This window comes from Diceros bicornis, chromosome 5 (assembly GCF_020826845.1).
Source record: "Diceros bicornis minor isolate mBicDic1 chromosome 5, mDicBic1.mat.cur, whole genome shotgun sequence".
NCBI classification, from domain to species: Eukaryota; Metazoa; Chordata; class Mammalia; order Perissodactyla; family Rhinocerotidae; genus Diceros; species Diceros bicornis.
Window position 1 is genome coordinate 32,002,619 of NC_080744.1, and position 19,047 is coordinate 32,021,665.

The 19,047-nt window shown below is 42.1% G+C and overlaps 2 protein-coding genes across 2 annotated transcripts in view; one reads left to right on the forward strand and one right to left on the reverse strand.

Annotated features, from left to right (window-relative positions):
- AVEN (apoptosis and caspase activation inhibitor) overlaps positions 1-11,783 on the forward strand; it is a 174,519-nt gene extending 162,736 nt beyond the window's left edge. Inside the window, exons 4-7 of the mRNA XM_058540530.1 lie at positions 2,373-2,443; positions 7,118-7,213; positions 10,103-10,463; positions 11,155-11,783. Of these exons, the coding sequence (XP_058396513.1) occupies positions 2,373-2,443; positions 7,118-7,213; positions 10,103-10,463; positions 11,155-11,270 (644 nt within the window). The 3' untranslated portion in view covers positions 11,271-11,783. The remainder of the gene's footprint in view (positions 1-2,372; positions 2,444-7,117; positions 7,214-10,102; positions 10,464-11,154) is intronic.
- An 89-nt stretch (positions 11,784-11,872) lies between these two features.
- The window catches only part of RYR3 (ryanodine receptor 3), a 345,772-nt gene continuing 338,597 nt past the window's right edge, over positions 11,873-19,047 (reverse strand). Inside the window, exons 100-104 of the mRNA XM_058540531.1 lie at positions 17,741-17,897; positions 16,589-16,653; positions 16,048-16,148; positions 13,735-13,786; positions 11,873-12,742 (exon numbers count right to left, since the gene is read on the reverse strand). Of these exons, the coding sequence (XP_058396514.1) occupies positions 12,647-12,742; positions 13,735-13,786; positions 16,048-16,148; positions 16,589-16,653; positions 17,741-17,897 (471 nt within the window). The 3' untranslated portion in view covers positions 11,873-12,646. The remainder of the gene's footprint in view (positions 12,743-13,734; positions 13,787-16,047; positions 16,149-16,588; positions 16,654-17,740; positions 17,898-19,047) is intronic.

Below are 19,047 nucleotides of genomic sequence, written 5' to 3' on the forward strand. Positions count from 1 at the left end.
TGGCCTGTGCTACTTCATCCCTCCCTCTAAGATCTGGTCATCAGGGGTCTCACTTGCAAGCTTTGATTTCCCAAGACTCTTCCTCATCCATGGGCCCTGAACTCGAGTTTTTGTCCACCTAGTGTCACAAGACTAGCAGAAGCTCTCTGCAGCTTCACAGCCTCCCTGGTTGTTACTTCACGCTCAGTTTTTCAGTCTCTCCGCACCACCTTTGGAAATTAACAAATGCCTCAAAGCGAAAAGCTGTTCTAAATGTTAGACTTGTCTCCTTGAGCTTCTCTTCTCTCTAGGACCTTTGTCCCTCACGTCCTCGCTGCCTTGGTAGCTCTCTAATGTCTGCAGATTTTTTTTTTCGGCTTGGTGTTCCTAGTTGTTCTCAGCAAGAGGATTGGTTTGCAACAAGCTATTTAGCCATTGTTGAAATCTTACCTGTATTTGAAATTGAATATTCAGATATTAAAAATAAAGATGGATGGAAACTAGACTTTTGGTCGTGAACATGAAGTCGAAGTAAATGATGTACACCTGAAATTTATATAATGTTATAAACTGTTACCTTAATAAAAATAAATACATAAATATGTATAGCATGCCCTGTTTGCATTACTGTTCTCTTGCGCTGATTATATGTTAGTTATATGTTAGTAATCTGTGCAATCATAGGATCGTTTATAATATAGAAGTTCAGGAATGCCAAAAATAACACTGAATAAGGCATTCAGCCATTTGGCCAAGTTTTAAAAATCTACCAGATTGATTTTTAATTTATTCATTTATTATTTATTTCATATAAGCCACTCATATTTCTTATTCTTGCCCTTTTTCCTGTTTTTCTATTAGGTGTTTTTTTTTTGGTTGATTTTCGAAAGCTCTTTGTATGTAAGAGATATTAACTCTTTGCCTATGTGTGCTACAAATGTGAATATGGTTTGTATGACTGCTACATTTTCGGATTTATTGAGGTTTTTGTGGCCTTTTTAAAAATTAATGTTGCACAGATATTTATAAAGAAAGTACACACATATATCACAATACATACCTGCACACAATCACTTACATATCCACATACACATAAAAGACCTTATTAATTACATTATTCAGATCCTTTATATTGTAATTTTTGAGGGATCATATTGATTTGCCAATGACTAAGAGGAGTGATTTTACCTTTTCTCATGATAAAGAGTGTTGTTCTTGGTCCTTTGTGCCTTGAATTTGATTTTGTCAAATGTTAATGTTGGAATCCATGTGTTTTGGGAATGGTGGGGGTGGTGTAGGTTTCAATTTTATCTTTGCCTCTTTAATTTTGAATTATTCACTTCTTTTTCCCTCTTTTAATTTAGAAGTAAAGAATGGACTCTATAGTTAGAAAACCTGAGAGGTATCACAGGAGAATGAAGTGGGCCTGTACCTGAGTCTTGAAGTATGAATAGAATATGAATGGGTAGAAGTGTGTGGATCTTCCAGACAAGGTGGAAGGATTAAAAAAGAAATGAGGATAGGATAGAATATGAAGTATGTTTGGAGTGTGAAAAGAGGCTGACTCTGGAGCAGAAAGTCTGAAGAACTAGGAAGTAAATGTGGGTTAATGAGGTAGGACCGCATTTTGGAGGATCCTGAAAACGAGGTAGAGAAATAATTTTTCATTTATAAATTAGCTATTCTTAATGCAAATAATCGGATAAGTACACGTTTACAAAATAAGCCTAGTGTCAAAGCCTGCTGCATAGGATGATCTTTCATGCTTATTTATGTTGATCTTACATATTCATTTTCCTTTATTCCCAGAGCTCAGAGCCGTGCACCATGTTTCACGTTAACTAATCTAATGCACATTCTTTGAGTTTTATTTTGCATTTGACGTTCTAGCCAGGTGATTTTTGGAGCGATGGTTGAGGTTGGTAACCTCACCTCAAAGAGATATTTTAAGTCTGTCCTATTGTGGATCAGTCTAGAACTGCTTTTCTTCAGTTCTGTTCTCCTTCCTTTTCTGCTTTGCTCACCCCCTAAATCATAAATATAAGTTTCCTTGCATACATTAAGCAGATGAGATGAAAATATGCTAAATATGGGTAGATGGTCATGTTGGCAGGCCTGAACCACTTAGTTGTCTCTCCAGAAGTATGTAGGATGGTGGTTTACTGAGAGCTGAATGACACAGTGAATGCAGTTGCCAACAATATTTTCAAGTGCCCACCATGCACAGATCGCTGTGTAAAGATGTGGAAGCCAGGACCTTCTATTGAATGACATCACTGAATTCGGAATGGTTAGCTCTTCAGAAATGGCATTTTTATTCCAAAAGGGAAATTTAGAGAACTGAGTGTTTTCCTTTGGCTTTTGCATAAAATTATGTTTTTTTCTATTCCTAGGGGACTCCTTCTCACAGTTCCGGTTTGCTGAGGAGAAAGAGTGGGATGGTGAAGCTTCATGTCCAAAACAGGTAAGACAAAGATTTGTCTTGAATGTGGATTGGCTCTTCTCAAAGCTGAAGACTAATACCTTTTACATTATTGTTGAGATAGAATCCTCACATAGAATAGAGTCTAGTAATTAATGTACAGGTTAGTTTCAGTTATCTAAATTGTTCAGAAAATTTTCAGGGAGCTTAAATTATACAGGTCCTTGAAGCTCAAGCTCACCTTTGTACCTGGCCATCTATGTGAATTACTCATATAGACTTGCCAGGTAGAAAGTTTATAGGCATGATTTTGAGTGAATTACGTTATCATTTGGCCGTCTCTCTTTTCTCTTACTGTGAAAATTCTCCTTAGGGTTGAAAATTAATTTTTCTTCCCATACTGTCTTTGGTGTTAGGTAAGAAAATCCTTAACTCTATAACTTTAAATAACTATTCTATAATTAGGAAAATAAAACTATAAAATAAGAACAAACATCATAGAAGTCTTTCAGTGAATCCATGAAGCCCAAACATTTCATTTGCTTTGTGTTCATGCCATATTTTCTTCCCAAAGTAGTTTTGATTATTTTCCAAACAGGATTCCATTGATGCTTTCCATATGAGAGATGACGGGTATTCTTAGAACATGCACAGAGAATTAGTGGAGGCTTGTAACATGTTCCCCGACTCCCGGGCTGGAGCGTACTGTCTGATACAATGATTAGACATTCTGCCCACAGCTTCAGACAGGTGACTGAGCAGCAGACCTGAAGCCCACAGATAAGGCACCTCCTCCCCCCTTCTACGACCAGCTGAGGACACACTGCAGGTGGCTCATTTTATCTCTAGGCTGATGTTATGGTCAGTTGTTTGGGATGGGGTTGATGGGAAAAAGATTTGAATGGGTCTTGGTGGATGAGTATGATTCTAGTGGGTCCTGTCGAGGGGAACAACGGGAGAATGATGAGGAGATCTGAAAGGCCGGCCAGGCTGTGCTCAGAGTGGGGAGTGTGGCTGGAGTGTCGTATTCCCAGAGGAGGGGGCTTCAAGGGTGGGTCTGGGCCAGTTAATACCAGCAGTTTCATCTTCACTTTCTTCAGGGGAGGGTTTGGCATGTGGGTAAGAGCTTAGACTTTGGAGAAATAAACTTGAGTCTGACTCCTAGTTCTACACGTTGGCAGACTTCTTTCCGTCTCTTGTTTTCTCATCTGTAAAATGGAACTAATAATAAAATATAACTTGGACTTATAATGAGGAGTAAATTCGATAGTAAGTAAAGGCCCTTCAGTGCAGTTCCTGACATCTATGAAACACTCAAAATTAGCTCTTAATACGACTATTATTTGTTAACAAAAGTTTTGTTTAGCAGGAAACTGAAAATGGCTAGATTTGACCTCGGCAAAATTGGGAAGGAGGGATTGAAGAGATTAGAGATTGGAGGCAAGGAAACCAGTTAGGAGGATGTTGCATTGGGTGAACGGGAAAGGATGAGGGCCTGGCAGCGTGGGGCAGTGAGAGGGGAAGGTGGTTTACCGATAGATGGGACTTCAGCAGAGGACAAGGTAGAGTGTGTCACTGACCAGATATAGGCCAAGAAAGGACAAGAAAGATTTGCAGTGGCGCTAAGCAAAGTGACACAAGACAATAAAAACAATAAAGAGACAGAGGAAAAAGTTGGAGTGGGAGTTTGATAGTGTGACGTGGTAGAGGTCCTCAAAGGTCCTCCTGACGGCAGAGGGACCCAGCACCATCGCTTTGAGTTGCCTTTATTTCTTTGTGGCTCAAGTGCAGGGTGAAGGGGATGTAGCCTGGCAGTCAGGGTCTCTGCTTTAGCCACGTTGGCCCCCATTACCACAGGGGAGTTGGTCCGTTAGATCCACGAGTGGGGTTTTCAGATCTTTCCTTTGGACAGTGTAGGGACACATGAGGGGGGGGAAGGGATGAGAGGAGACCTTCTTAGGGTGAAAAAATAGATCTAATGTTTTGTTAAGTCAGCTGAAGCTTTTTTTCATTCCGTTTTTCATTTTTGTTGACATAGTGACTTATTTATTCAGTAGAACTTCCTTGAGCACTGCCTAGTGCTGGGCGAGTTGCTGTGGTTCCTGAATGCCTGGCTTTCTGGAGATAAAGACTCCCAGGCTTATCCCCCAGAGAGTCCAGTTCTGAGTGAGTCCTGGGAATCTGCATCTTGAAAAGCTTCATCAGCCTTTTCCAAGGTGTTGCCTGATTTGGGCACTTCTGTAAAGTGTACATTGGTCCCTGAGTCCCAAATGACTAGAGATAGTGAGTGCTGTAGCTCCTGAGAAAGGTGTAATGGTCTGATTAAAGGCTATTTTAGCTGCAAGGTGGAGTTTCTAGTAGGTTCTTTTCTCACCAAATCATGTACCTTTACACAGACACTGAGACTCAGAGTCTGATAAGGTTCCTGGACAGAGAGGAACCTTCAGGATTACAGATTCTTACCACCCAGAGTTCTGTGCCCACTGATGGCAGAGAAGTGGGGTGGAGGGCCTTTGTTCTAACAGTTGAGGCTGGCTTCCCTTTGCCAGCCTCAGAGTGTGCAGGAGAGAAGGCATTAGGGTGTCCTGGCACTGCAGGCCAGGCTGCTTACTCCAGCTGCGAGTGACCATCAGAGTTGGCCAGGTGGATATGGGGACAGGGCCCTCCAGGCAAAAATAGCCTATCAGTTATTTTAAAACATGTAGCAAAAAGCTAATTCATGGTTATTATTTGAATTAAACCTATTTTTAAGTTCACACTTTACTGTTAGAAGCAATCCACTTCAGCTCACTTTATATCTAAGGCCTTCAGTTTTAGCTCTTTAGGGAAAAAACTGGTGATGAGAAAAGGAGAGTCTTCTCACAAAGTGGCATTTGATGGAGGTCTAGGCAAGGAGACGAGGAGAAATCACTGCGGTGGTTTGAAGTGTCTTGACAGCATCATGGAGGTGCAATGTCAGCTGGGCCTTGGAAGATGGGTGGGAATTAGAAATGTGGGGAAGGAGACATTCCAGTAGCAGACACAGCTAAACATCGGTCATTCAGAATGCAGCTCATAAGCACAGCCTGGCTGGTCCTTGTGTCTTTTTGTGGTCTCACAGACTTTTCATTGTTTATGATATACCTATAGTCGTGTTCACATGGTGTAAAAGAGGGCAGAGGAAGTTTGGACACTTTCACGTAGACGCCAGCATGTCTCAACGGTCCTTCTCTAGAGAGCTAAGAACAGGTGAATGGTTGGCAGGTATCACAGAGGGAAAGTTCTCGCTCTGTTATGGGCTGAAAGAAGAGGGTCTCCACGTGTCCTTTTGCAGACATGTTGGCAGTGGGAAGGGTGAGAGTGCTAGTTTGTAGTCTGGTGACTTACCTGTGTGTTAAAAGCATTCAGGATCGCACTTTTCTAGTGGGTTGAGAAAGTTTCTCCAGTCAAAGACTTGACAGTGCTGGTCTTGACTACTGCACTTAAGGTGAGTGAGTGCAGGGCTAAGGGAAGGCTAGACACGCACTGAATTTTCCACTTTCTTATCAGGACTTTGTTACCCTCCATCCTGTTCCCTAAAAACACTATATATTTGTTAGATATAAGTTCCTTTTTTCCAGGGCAAGGGGACACATCTGGTGCTGCTGTCGTTGCTTACCTAAGAGCCAGCCATCTCCAGGAAATTTCGGAAGGGTGGTTGAAAAGTCACGTACTTTTCCTGGCTCCATGTACTGCTATTGGGTGATTGGGGTGACAGTGGGTCTGGATTCAGTGTTGGGACTCTTCTTGAGCGCACCAGGAATGACTCCCTGTCTCTAGTCATTTTAACCCAGCTACCCAAGACATTCCTGCAATGGAATCGAGATTAGACTAGATGACCCCTGGGTTTTCATCTAACTTGAAGCCAGTGATTATAGAATAAGATGTGGTTCAAGCTGGGCCTGTGACAGTCCTTGGTAGATGAGGTGGTCGGTGGTGCTGGCCTCTGATGTGAGGCCATTGTAAACCACCTTTTAGTTTTTTCCTTCTCTTGGGTGGCTGGGACACTGAAAAGCAGCTGTTATACTGTCATGAAACCATGTGATAATCTGGAATGTTCTCTCAAATACTGTCAGTTGATGAGGTCATTGCATGGATATGACTTTACTTCTGTGAATGGGAAAAGAGTCAAAGGAAGCTTTCAGTGTTGGCCTCACACAGGGTGCTGCTGGCTGGAGGGTAAGTTTCTGTCCTCTGCTTTCTGGTTGGAAGAGAAGCATATATCTATCTCATGGGCTCCTTCAGCTGTGCCTGTCAGCCCCATCTCACTGCCTGGAGAGCTCTTCCCTCCTCTCCCAAAGACCAGCCATCTGAATTTGAGGGAATGGTCCACTTAGATTGCATTAAACGCTTATTTTTCTTTCAATTTGCTGGTAATTCCAAGTGTCCACAGTTTCCAGGTTGCCATGCAATATTGATGCGGGGGTGATCACAACCCTGCAGCTGTTCTGACAGCATGAGCTGTGACTCAAGAACGTGGTTTTGGTTTTGGTTTTGCTCATCTTAGTGCAGAAATGATAGAAATTATCACCACATCAAGCGTGATTTATGATCTGACTCCCAGCTAGAAGTAACTCCCGTGGATGATTTATTTACAGTTACTTGCTATCATCTTCCGCTTTTTTATTTCTAAAAGGTCATACGTCATCATCACCTGACATATATATATATATATATATATATTTTTTTTTTTAATAGAATTCAGCATTTTACGTGGATTGTGAGTCACTGGTTCGAGCCCTTCAAGAACTGCCTATCTCGCTCCGACTCAATGTTGCTGCTGAATTGGTCCAGGTAAACACCCTGATAGCACCTTCAAGCTGGTGTGGATTAGGGCAGGAGGAGAAAGAGTGAAAAATATCCCTCTGAGGGGTGTCTCAGACTCAGCTTTTCCTTTTGTAGAGCTGAGGGGTTTGTATTGGGTAGCATTTTGTAAAGTTTTAAGGGAGAATAAAATAATTTTTTGAAGTTTTTATTTTTACATTTATATTTGAATCATTTTAAACGCTCAAATGTAGTGGAATTGAATGAAATGCAAAAGTATAAAGTCTGGCTGATATTTTACTTAAAATATTTCTGTGCCAGGCTCTGTGTTAGGCACTAAGGATACAGTGGTGAGTAGACAGACATGGTTCCTGCCCTCATGGAGCTTAATCTATTGGGAAAGATGGGTATTCATCAAATTATTGAATTGTGAGAAGTCCTGTGAAGGAGAAGTACAGTGTGCTGTGAGACTATATAATAGTGAACCTGACCTACTTTGGTGGGAGTAGGAATGGCTTTCCTGAAGAAGTGATAGGGAAGCTGAGATCCAAAGTGTAAGAACATTTGAGTTGGAATTTAAAGCAGAGTGACCCAATCAGATCTGCATTAACAACAATACTAATAATAATGATAATAATAAAGAACATTCTGGCTGTAGAATGGAGAGTGGACTGTGGGATTGGGGTGGGTGTGTTGATTGGTAAATCTGCACTTGCACACTCATGCAAGAGGAGAGTAGATGAGGGGAAGCAAATTAGGAGGCTATTGCATGGGTCCAGGTAAGTAATACTATAGTTTAGCCTAGGGTAATGATGGTAGAGATGACAGAGAATTGGACTTTACCAAGAGGTGCTTCAAAAGTAAAATTAACAGGACGTGGTGAAATACTGGAAATGGAAGAGAGAGCAGGCAAAGAATTATTCTAGGTTTTCCAGCTTATGTTACTCAGTGGTAGGTACTATCAGGAGAGACAAGGTTTGGACATTATCGGTTTGTGCCTCTGAGATATCAAAGTGGAAATATTAGTCAATTGGATATAGAAATTTATATATATATATACATATATATATAACTATAATATAGTTCAGAATTAAGGGCTAGAAATATAAATTTGGGAGATGGCAATTAATGATTTGACTAAGAGAGGTGGAGGCTCAAGGACTATACTATAAGGAACTTCAAAATTTAATTGCAGTTCAGTTGAATTTTTTTAAAAAGTGAAACCCTCGGCAGTGCTAATTTTAAATAGAATCCCAGCAACTAAAATAGATCAGCTTCGTTCTGCAGTGGGATGTGACGCTAAGCTTGAGCATAGCCATGAATTGGTTACCCACCCAAGTGTTGTTTCTGTCGCACTTACTAGTCTCAAATTTAGGTCAGCAAGTAGAGTTCAGGGCTGGAGGACAGTTAGGGGCAGGGCAGAGAAGAAGAGAGGATGACATTTGCCTGTGATGGGGAGTCACCCCAGGGCTACTTTAGGGATGTTTCGGGGGTGTCTTAGTGATTGGGAGAGTGCTGCTTTTCCTGCTGGGTGTCCAGAGATGTTCAGAGTTCTGACATACATGGTTTGGTCCCACACAATGAGGAATGGTTAACAGAACACATCAGGGAAATACTGAGATGAAGGTGATGGGGGTCCCCGGACTCAGGAGAGAAAGAGGAGTGTTGTGAGCATTCAAAAGTGAAGGATGTTGTATCAGTGGCAGGCCTTCAAGTAAAGGTATAAAATAATTGCAGTAACTCTGAAAACCTAGCTAAATAGCTTTAAAATCTCCCCCAACCCCACCCCATGATGTAGAGCAGTTATTCTCACCTGTGTTTTCACATTAGAATCACCTGGGGAGTTAAAAAAAGGAAAAACAATGCCAGACACCCAATCCAAACCAACTAAATGATTCCAGGGATGAATGGAGGACCACATCCCGGCTTCGCCCTGCACACTGACAATGATGGGTGAATATTTAAGTTTGTGTGTAAAGCCATACTGTCTTAAAGGCCCTAAGGAATCATTAGCAAACTGGATCTGCTCAGGATACCGAAATGTACAAATAAGGGGACAGTGCTCCCATGGTAGTTGAACCTCATTCTAAACCTACCCTCTCTGATGCCAGGCTAGTCACCCCATGCCTCCTTCCAGAACAGTGTGTTCTTAGCCTTAGCTCTACATTACAGTCACCTGGGAGTTTTCAACTTTTATTAAATTATGGCATACAGAAAAGTGCATGCATAAGTGTTTATAACATGGAATCAGCTTCCAGATCAAGAATCAATATTGCCAGCACCCAAGAAGCCACCCCTGACTTCTGCTCACTACTTCCTTAAAACCACTATCCTGACTTCTAATACTAAAGATTAGTTTTGTCTGTTTTTGCACTTCTTTACAGATGTAATCAGATAGTATCTTTTCTTTTGTGTCTGGCATATTTTACTCAAATAATGTTACTAAGAGTCATTGTTTCTTTTTTTCTTGGTGAATTTGTCCCGTCACCTTTATATTGGCGCATGTAGGTATAGTGAACAGATCTTCTTTGCTAATGACTTCTCGGTAGCTTTTAGATGTTTAAGTCTCATCACAGATGCAAGCATACATTCAGCTAGACCTGTGGTACTGTCAGTTCTCAGGCCAGGGATAGGAAGACATGGCCTTTTTGATTTCAACTCTGAGTGAGTTAGCAGGGAGCTGAGGTGGGTAGAGTAGGAGGCGCTGCCCTATTAGATTTCGTTGAGGTCTCCCACATTTACCCCAAATCAATAAGGAAGGATGTGGGCAGGGCCCGAATGGGAGCCCCTTTGTGAAGTTCCTGTCTGAATTGAGTTTCCTAGTCCACAAAGTTTGATGGCTTCCTTAGCTTTTGTTTCTGCTTCAGCAAATATGGCAGGACTCACAATTTTAACTCAGTTGTTATAATTCTCTTTTAGACTGCCCTTCCTTTAGAGCTGCCTCAGGTGAAACCAAAGAGAAATGATGAAGGCAAGGGACTAGGGATGCAGTTAAAAGGGCCCTTGGGGCCTGGAGGAAAGGGGTCTATCTCGGACCTGAAACCTGCTGCTGCTGGCTGCCCCATGTTCCTGGGTAACGATAGCCCAAGACCGGGGCCTTCAAAGGGTTCTCAGAAACCCGCTTCCCCGCTGCAGTCAGCAGCAGACCACTTGGAAGAAGAACTAGATCTGCTGCTTAATTTAGACGCGCCTGTAAAAGAGGGAGAGAACATCTTACCAGACCAGATATCTCTGGACCTGGAATCCGAGAAAGATGGGGAAGTGGCCCAAGAAGAAACAGGTATGGCTTTCATTTGATTCCCTCTCCATCTTCTTGATTCTGGTGTTTGTGTGAAAACAGCCCCACCTGCCACCTCCATACACATCTCCATCAGTGTCTGACATCGATCTGGCCTCGTCCACTGACATCTATTTCCGTGCTCACATCTCTGCTTCCCCCTGAGCTGACCTTTCTGACAACATTCCTCTCACTCGATATACCGGGCTTCCGAAGCTGCTACCTGCCTGATTGCAGCATTAAACCTGGGGCTCCAAGTGGGACTTGTGCTATAAGAAAGGCATTAAGATACGTGTAGCCTCCAGCTGTGCAGCCGCAGACCTTTTAATCGACTGTCTGAACAGGCCAGTTAACCAACTCTTTGTACTTCTTGCCTGCTATTGGAGAACCTTTAATGACTTTCCAGGATTGCTACAGTAGTGAAAAGAAAACTGAGCTGTTGGTCTTGAAAGAAACTAGTGAACCGTGAACTTTAACTTCAGAATAAATGGAAGAGCGAATCTCTACCCCATTTATTAATTTGTTTAGATATTATTGTATCTTCTTAGGTCATGGGACCAATAATAGAATGTTTCTCCTTATTAGCAAAGTAATCATTAGAGCTGAATTATATCATGGAACAAACACGAGGGAAGTTTTAACCCTCAATTTTGGGGCTAATGTGAAGTTGTTAACATTGCTTTTGTTTCCCCAGTTCGTACAAAACCGTCTGTGATGGAAGAAAAGAACGTGGACTCTGAGCAACCAAGTACATCAAAAGATGTTACCGAGGAAGAGCTTGAAGACTGGTTGGACAGCATGATTTCCTAACAAAAAAGAAAAGAAAGAGAGACAGAGGGAAAGAAAATGAAAAAAGTGCCTGAAGCCAATTTTGGTTGCCTGGCGAGTAAGGGCGGGCCCAAGGCTGCCCTTCAAGAACAGCTGGTTTAAGAGCATGCCCCAAGCCGCTGTGTTCCACCCGCTTACCGCAGTGAACGCCTACCTCTGTGTTCAGTGACATCCGAAGTAACACATTTAAGAGGCTCATTGCATTTGTTCTCTGGCTCAGCAATCTAATAGATTCCTTGAGGGCAGGGGACGTTGTGGCCCTCGTTTCCAGCCTCCTTCCTCTCAATGTTTACAGCATAGCAGGTGCTGCTGCTGAGAACAGAGGCAGGCAACAAGGCATGCATTTGGCCAAAATAAACAAACGCTGGTCTATGGACTTTTTTCTTTCTTGTATGGGGTTGTAGGCTATCATTTGTCTCCTGTCCCTTTTCCCAGCAGACACAGTGTGGTGGTAGAATCATCCAGAAGTGGTGCATTACAAGAGGCCAGACCATGGATTGGTGTGTATTACTTTATTGCAGTGGGCACTTGATTTTATTTAAGGAGGTTCATCTAAACACAGCAGCTCCACTACTTACAAGGGACCATGAAGCATTACTCAATTTGACATAAGATTGAGATTTTTCTGAATTTTCAGTACAGTACTTTTCTTCTAATAACAGCAGTTGACAAGCTGTTACTGAAAAAAATTATATGAATAACCTTCAAGTGCAGTTTCATAAAGTAAGACAGAAGATCAACACAACTACTTAATGGAACTGTCCGTCTGAAACGTAAAAAACTTGCATAGCTGTATCTAGAGAGGTTTTTAAGGCACTTAATCGATATTTCAGTGTCGACAAAGTGGTGGTTTGTTTTTTTCTATTTCTTTAACTGCTTAAAGCTTTCCAAGCTGATTCTGGATACATTCACTAGCACGTACCATGGGAAAAATTAGACTGCAGTTAAAATGATTTTTTTGTAGCTCAGACCATGAGTCACTGGTGAGATACTGTCATGTGACTTTCAAATGTTTAAAATTTCAGGTATTATGCAGTCAAGACCTCATCTTCTCTCGCCCTAAAAGATGCCATCCCAGCAAACTAGTTAGAACTAAAAATTTGAAGGCATTCAAACCGGAGCTTCCTTGATTCTTTGCCATCTTTTTTTTTTCTTTTCACATTTTGACATGTTATCTCCCACAGTGTACATCCATTAGGCACAAAAAGCCAAATCAATTCCAAAATATCAGATTTTTAACAAACACTTTGTTGTAAGGGAGGCATTTAGAAATTGTCACATTTCAAATATGTTGCAGAACTGTAAAAGAAGGATTTTATTTCACTGGAAGTTGAAAGGTGGAGCTCTTTCATTCAGATTTATCCAAGCTGATCTTCATATTGTTTCCGGAAGCAGTCACCAGCTGGGAAGAAATCCCAACACCGTTCTTGGTACATCTTCCAGACATAGGATTCCTGAAATAATGGGAACAAAGGGTACTTCTTTTTAAATCACAATAAGCTAAACCCAGTTTATTTTTACTCTGTATGTCTCCCTTTAGGAATACTGATGTGGATTTATGAGGCCCAACTGGCGCATTCTTTCTTGCTCTGTCCCAGTCCAGGCTATTTTGGGAGCAAGAAGTCATTTCTCTCCGCTCCTGATCATCATCCCCCCCCCCCCCACTCCAAAAAAAACACCCCAAACACTGAAACCAACTCGATGATTGCCACTAAAAATGCTTAAAGATTTATCAGTAGGCTGATTCACTGTCCTCTGTAATGGGAAGAAGGCAGGAGAATGCACAATGAGGGAACACTGAGTGCCAGCTTAGGCAGATGCCTGACGAGCCAAAGCCAGATCTGGAAACCAGCTGCCTCTCTTAAGTGTTTGAACTGTGAAGTTTTCCTACAAATCCAATCATGTTTGAATATTTGATATCCTACCTTTTCCTCCCTTGTTCTCTATCTTTACATTTCTTTTCATACTTAGTCACAATCCCTTCTGACACATGCTTTCACTCATACACCCACACCTCCCCATTCCCTGTGTCACCCACACACAAGGTCGTTGGCTTTCTTATGCTGTCTGTCTCACACCATTTTACTCTGATTCTCTGGCTCTTTGTTACAGGCACCCACTTAACTTCTCATTGTCATTTTCTCTATAATGTTCCCCCACCTCTAGATAATCGACTCTGAAGCAGTAACTATCAGGGTTTAGAAAATGTCAGTGTTGGTTGGGAAGGATAGCCAAGAGGTCTTTTGGAATTGATTAGAGTTGCCTTAGAATTTTGGTTTCTTAAGTCACAAAGAGATGGTGGAATAATGCAGAAAGCAGTGGAAAAATGCATGTAAGAGACTGATGGGGTCATCTGTCTCAGATATCCTGTGCTCTACTGAGTCTCGAGACAGGGAAGCTCTTACACAGGGGTATGATTCCTAATTAAAAACATTTTATTTCTCACCTGACCCGTGTGCTCTGTTTCATCTTTATTAATCAAATACATCAGGAAGAACCTAGAACCAGGAAAAAAGTATGATAAATGAGAAAAAGACAATATTAGATACTTTGGGTAGGAAACCTAAGTTCATTTACTCAAGTGAACTGGAAAGAGTGTTTAAATATGTTGTTTAGCATCATGCTGTCCACTATGCCTTTCAGAATTGGGGAAATATGGCATAATGACAAAAACCATTATTTTCTAATATACATTAATCTCAAAATTAGCATTTTTGTGAGAAGAGATCCTTCTCACCGTCCCCAGTGAGGAAGCATTTCGGCTAACATTTTATAGTTTGTTTAAAAAAATCGTAATCCAAACAATAAAATGGTGACCCATACTCTTCACATGCAATTTTTGATAGGCCAACTTACTTATAAGAATATAGAATTGAAATTACATGCGTCTCTCAAGGATATGTCATGAAAAAGGTGGAAAGTATTTAATCTCATTAAGTTGCTCTGATTCTTCCAGAAGTATAGTTTTATTATAGACAACTGGGAAATAACCAGTGTAGCTTCACTTGCTCTAACCGTGTTGTGTGTCTGAGGTTTGAGCCTGTCTGGAATACACAAGTATCGCAGGGGGCTGGGGCTGATCTCTCAACTCGCATTACATGATCTCAGAGACAGCTTCCAAAGGAACCAGTCTCATGCCCTTCAGGTAAAGCACTGTGAGGCTGGTGGTAGGAAGAGAAAGTAGAAATAGCATCTTTCTGAGGCGGAGAGCCTGAGCCCCAGATTTTGAGTTCTCTCAGGGTATTCTTATGTTTATAGCTTCAGGTCGTGGCCCACAGTAGAGGCATAAATATATTAGTTTCCTTCCTCCCTTTTCCTTGATCAAGACTAAGAAAGAAGTCATGGCCACTATCTTTATCATGTTTGAGACTCAGGCATGTGGGACATGCTTCCTTTCCTAGCACATTTATCTGACAAAGGACCATTTTTGGCGGGAAGTTTCAAACATCAGTAAGACGGGTTCTCTCCCCTCAAGCTCACTGCTAGACGGGCAGAGATAGAAAATAGACTATGATAATACAGAGTGCCGTCGGAAGATGCAGAAGGGGGTCCCCACCCAGATAACATATAGCAACACCCTTCCACTCTTCTCTAGTCACTGGTCCTGACATATGGCCATGTGCTCACCGTTTAAGAAGGACATCCATCCTGATCACCTCCATTAAGATGCAAACTCTCACAAGGAGAATTAATAACGATGAAGACGTATGACTTGAGGAAGGGTTTGCTAAAGTTATTAAAAACTTGTGTTTTTGTCTTAAACTCCTTCTAGCAAAAAGATAGATCTTTGCTATTTCTCTTGGGTAACACCTTTCCCAAAGACTAGGCCTACTCCATCCTAAAAACAGATTAGGATTTTCTGAACAATAACACGTAGACGCAGAGGGGAAGGGCTGGGCCAGGGAGCAGAGCCCAGCAGTCTTTTTCTTTTCTTGAAAATGATCATTGACAGAAGCTGAATTGTCAGGTAATCTACATTCTCTATACATTCTGGAAGTTATGTTTCACAGGCAGACCGACCACGGCACGTAATAGGCTTTGAATAATTTGTTCTTGAGTGAATGCTTTACCTTAGAAAAAGTGAAGTATTTATTATTTGCCTAGTGGGTGCCAGGCCTTAGGTACTGGGATAGAATTCTGTGAGAACACACACATTAAACATACCCTACTCTCCTGGGGCTTACGTACAACTAAGAGAGGGCAGACATGGTGAGGCCTGAAAACCGAACATGGAATCCAGCAACATCCAGGTCACTGGCCACTTTGACAAGCAAATGTGACATGGTGGGGAGGAAAGCCTGACTGGAATGGGTTCAAAGGGGAATGGGAGGAGAAAAATTGGAGACAGCGAGCATGGACACTTTTCAAGTTTTTCTGGAAGAGAACAAAAGAAGCAGGGCAAAAAGGACATTTGTCTTTGGGATTAAAAACGTAACATTTGTATGGTGATGGGAAAAATCTAGTAGAGAAAGCAATGCTTGGAGTCATGTGACCCGGAGAAGGGATGGGATCGAATCCCAGGTTGAAGAGTAAGAACAGTCCACAACACACATCTATCAAAACATGGGAGAGGCAGAGTAGATGGACAGAGAGACGGGCCCATGGGCACTCCTCGAAGATTTTTCCTAATTGCCTCTACTTTTTCGGGGAAATAGGAGGAAATGGCATCAGCAGAGAGGTGAACCATATGACTTAACTGTTTATGTTACTCTACCACTCCTTCCCCTGCCTCATTACCTCGTTGACCAAGAATACTCACAAGTAGTTGGCCAAGTTGTGCTCTTGTAAGGTATGTGTTTCAAAACCGTGAGGGGTCGTGTCAAAGTAGTCATTGCCAATCCCACAGATGAAACATTTAGTCTAAGAAAAATAACAGAGGCAGTAAAGGCATTAGTAGGCATGATGTTACAGGCAGGTGGAAAAAGGATGATGATCTCTGATTGACTGAATAGAGACACTGAAAAGTATTTCTCTTTAATGCTTCTGGCTATTAGTCATCTCCTCCAGAGTGCCACATACCTAGCTCCTAGCTAGCTGAGGAGCTCCTCCCACCCTAACATAGGACTGGGGGGAAGTGGGGGGTCAACAGGGTGGCAGGCCAGGGAGGGTTATGGAAGATTGCAGAGCAGAAGAAACGCCAGAGCTGGTAGATAGGCACAGAGAAGAAGACAGGCATGGAAAACAAGCTTTGTTGCTAATTTTTGCTGAGAGCTGGCCCTAAGTAATGGCAGAACCTACTGTTTAAAAAAATCCATGTGCTGTGAGATACAACAACAGAGCTGGAATTAGAAGAACATTACCTCCATATCTTCTCGCACTTGTTCCTGCTGGTCTCTTAACTCGCCAAAAGCATCAATAATAAGACCTGGAATTTTAAATACAAAGATAAAGTATTTTAAATAATCTGTTTAGTGGTTCAGGGTAGAGTCCACTTTGTTTTGTAGAAACATGAATCAAGCTAAACTATTCAATTAAAGAGAAATCAGAAAAAAATACTTGTTTTCAAATGCTGCTCCTGGCTAACCATGTCTCATTGTTCTTCTTAATCCACCTTTCTGCAATATTCAGTGCTAACTACTCCCTCCTCCTTGACAGTCTTTCCTCTGCTCCAGTGCCTCCGTGTTCTACTGTTGTGCTTGCCCATTCCTTTTCAGTCTTCCTTCTGGGCTCTCCTCTTCTCCTAGCCCCTTAGGCACTGAAGTGTATCAGGGTTCCTCTTCAGTTTCTTTGCTTCTCTTTCTGGGAAATCTCTACACCCACATCTTTGACTACCACCCACTGATGGGTCCCATTTCTATTGTTTATTTTTATATTTATTTTATGTGTACTTATTATATTTATTATTTCTAACCTATTCCATTCTTGACTTGTCTCTTGAAAAACCTCTTACAGTTTACTGCTTATTAGCCCTGAACACCTACATGTCTTATAGGTCCCTCAACACGGCATGAGTCAGACTAAATTCATCACCATCTTTCTCTAATTCCTGACAAGCTATTGACTAAAAGATCAGTACCCCTCCCCCACAAAGAAGAAAAAACATGTCTCATAGCTCCTCCCTATGCTCCTTCCCCTCCCCATTGCCTGGGAGGACAGTGATCAGGGCAGGAATCATGAGGCTTTGGGGCTAGACTAGCCACAGGAGATGGAGACTAGCCTTCTCCGTCTAGGAAGCAGAATGAGAAGGAAGTGATCAAGTCAGAGTGGGGAATGGAAGGAGCGGGGGTGGTCCTCTGTAACGAGTCAAATTTTTTGTATCAGTGCCTGGGTAGATCTTTGGCTAATTTATATACAGCCAAGGCCTCATGTATAGTAGATGCTCAATAAATGTTTGTTGCATTAACAAATGAATGCACAAACCTCTTTATATAAAACAAGTCATAGATACAGAAAGGTAAAGAGAACTAGATTTATTAAGCCCTGTTCATACATAGGATAACTGGCAACCATACCTTGAATGATGGCCAGCAAGATGACAATGACAAAGAAGAAGAAAGTAATGTCAAAGACTATGCGGTACATTTCATATGGATCGCCAGCAGGGTCTTCAATTTCATCACCGATGCCACCTCCAGCTCTCACTCCCACATACATGTGGAATAGGTAACACTAGAGAAGAAAATATTGGCAATTCAGGTAAAAGTTGCAGAGTTTTGTTTGTTTGTTTTTAGCAAGATGGGTCAGATCATTCATATAATTAGATCAAAGTTATGACAGCCCTAGGGCAGGAGAAGGGTGCTCTTCAATGATATCAATATTCATGCTGCTAACTGCTATCCTCCACACCGTCTGGTCAGTTTGGTGTTTATAAAGATGGAAAGATTGTTGTTACAGTTAGCCTTTAAAAGGTGTTTTTTTGTTTTTTTTGTGAGGAACATCAGCCCTGAGCTAACATCCATGCCAATCCTCCTCTTTTTGCTGAGGAAGACCAGCCCTGAGCTAACATCTATTGCCAATCCTCCTCCTTTCCCCCCCCCTTTTCTCCCCAAAGCCCCAGTAGATAGTTGTATGTCATAGTTGCACATCCTTCTAGTTGCTGCATGTGGGACGTGGCCTCAGCATGGCCAGAGAAGCGGTGCGTTGCTGCGCGCCCGGGATCTGAACCGGGCCACCAGCAGCAGAGCGCATGCACTTAACCGCTAAGCCACAGGGCCAGCCCCTAAAAGGTGTTTTTTAAAAAACAGTTTTGAACTATTTGACACATACAAGAGAATTCATTTAAGGCGTGTATAATTAAAAGAACTTTAGACTTGATGAGTATGGCATATACCAAGTATTAGTTTTCCCTCATTTAATTTTAAAGTGCCAGCCTGGGCTTTAGGCTGGGCTACAGCCTCTGGGAAAAGGCCCATCTACTGCTGCATTCTCCATACACCTGGGAGGGCACGGATTCCTGCAGCATCTTAGATAACAGACTTTCTCTCCTCCTGTGTGGCAGGTGTGATGCAACCTAGGCATCCGAGCCTTGGCTCCCAGAGCGGGCCTCTTTCCATCTCCTCCTGACTGGATGGGTTAGGTTCAGAGGGGAAGGCGGTCTTACGACTGGTAAATCAAAAGCCAAGGGGCATCATGGAGATGGGTGCTGGTCACACTGGTGCTGTAGTGACTGTAGTGTTGCTGTCTCTTGGGGGTGCTGGCCCCAAGAAAGCATAAGGAGAGTTTGTGGCCAAGTGGTACCCATTTTCTAGAGAAATGATCACAGGCTAGGGCAGTTCACTGTCACCTATCCTGACACACATGTTCTTTTCCTGAAATCTGG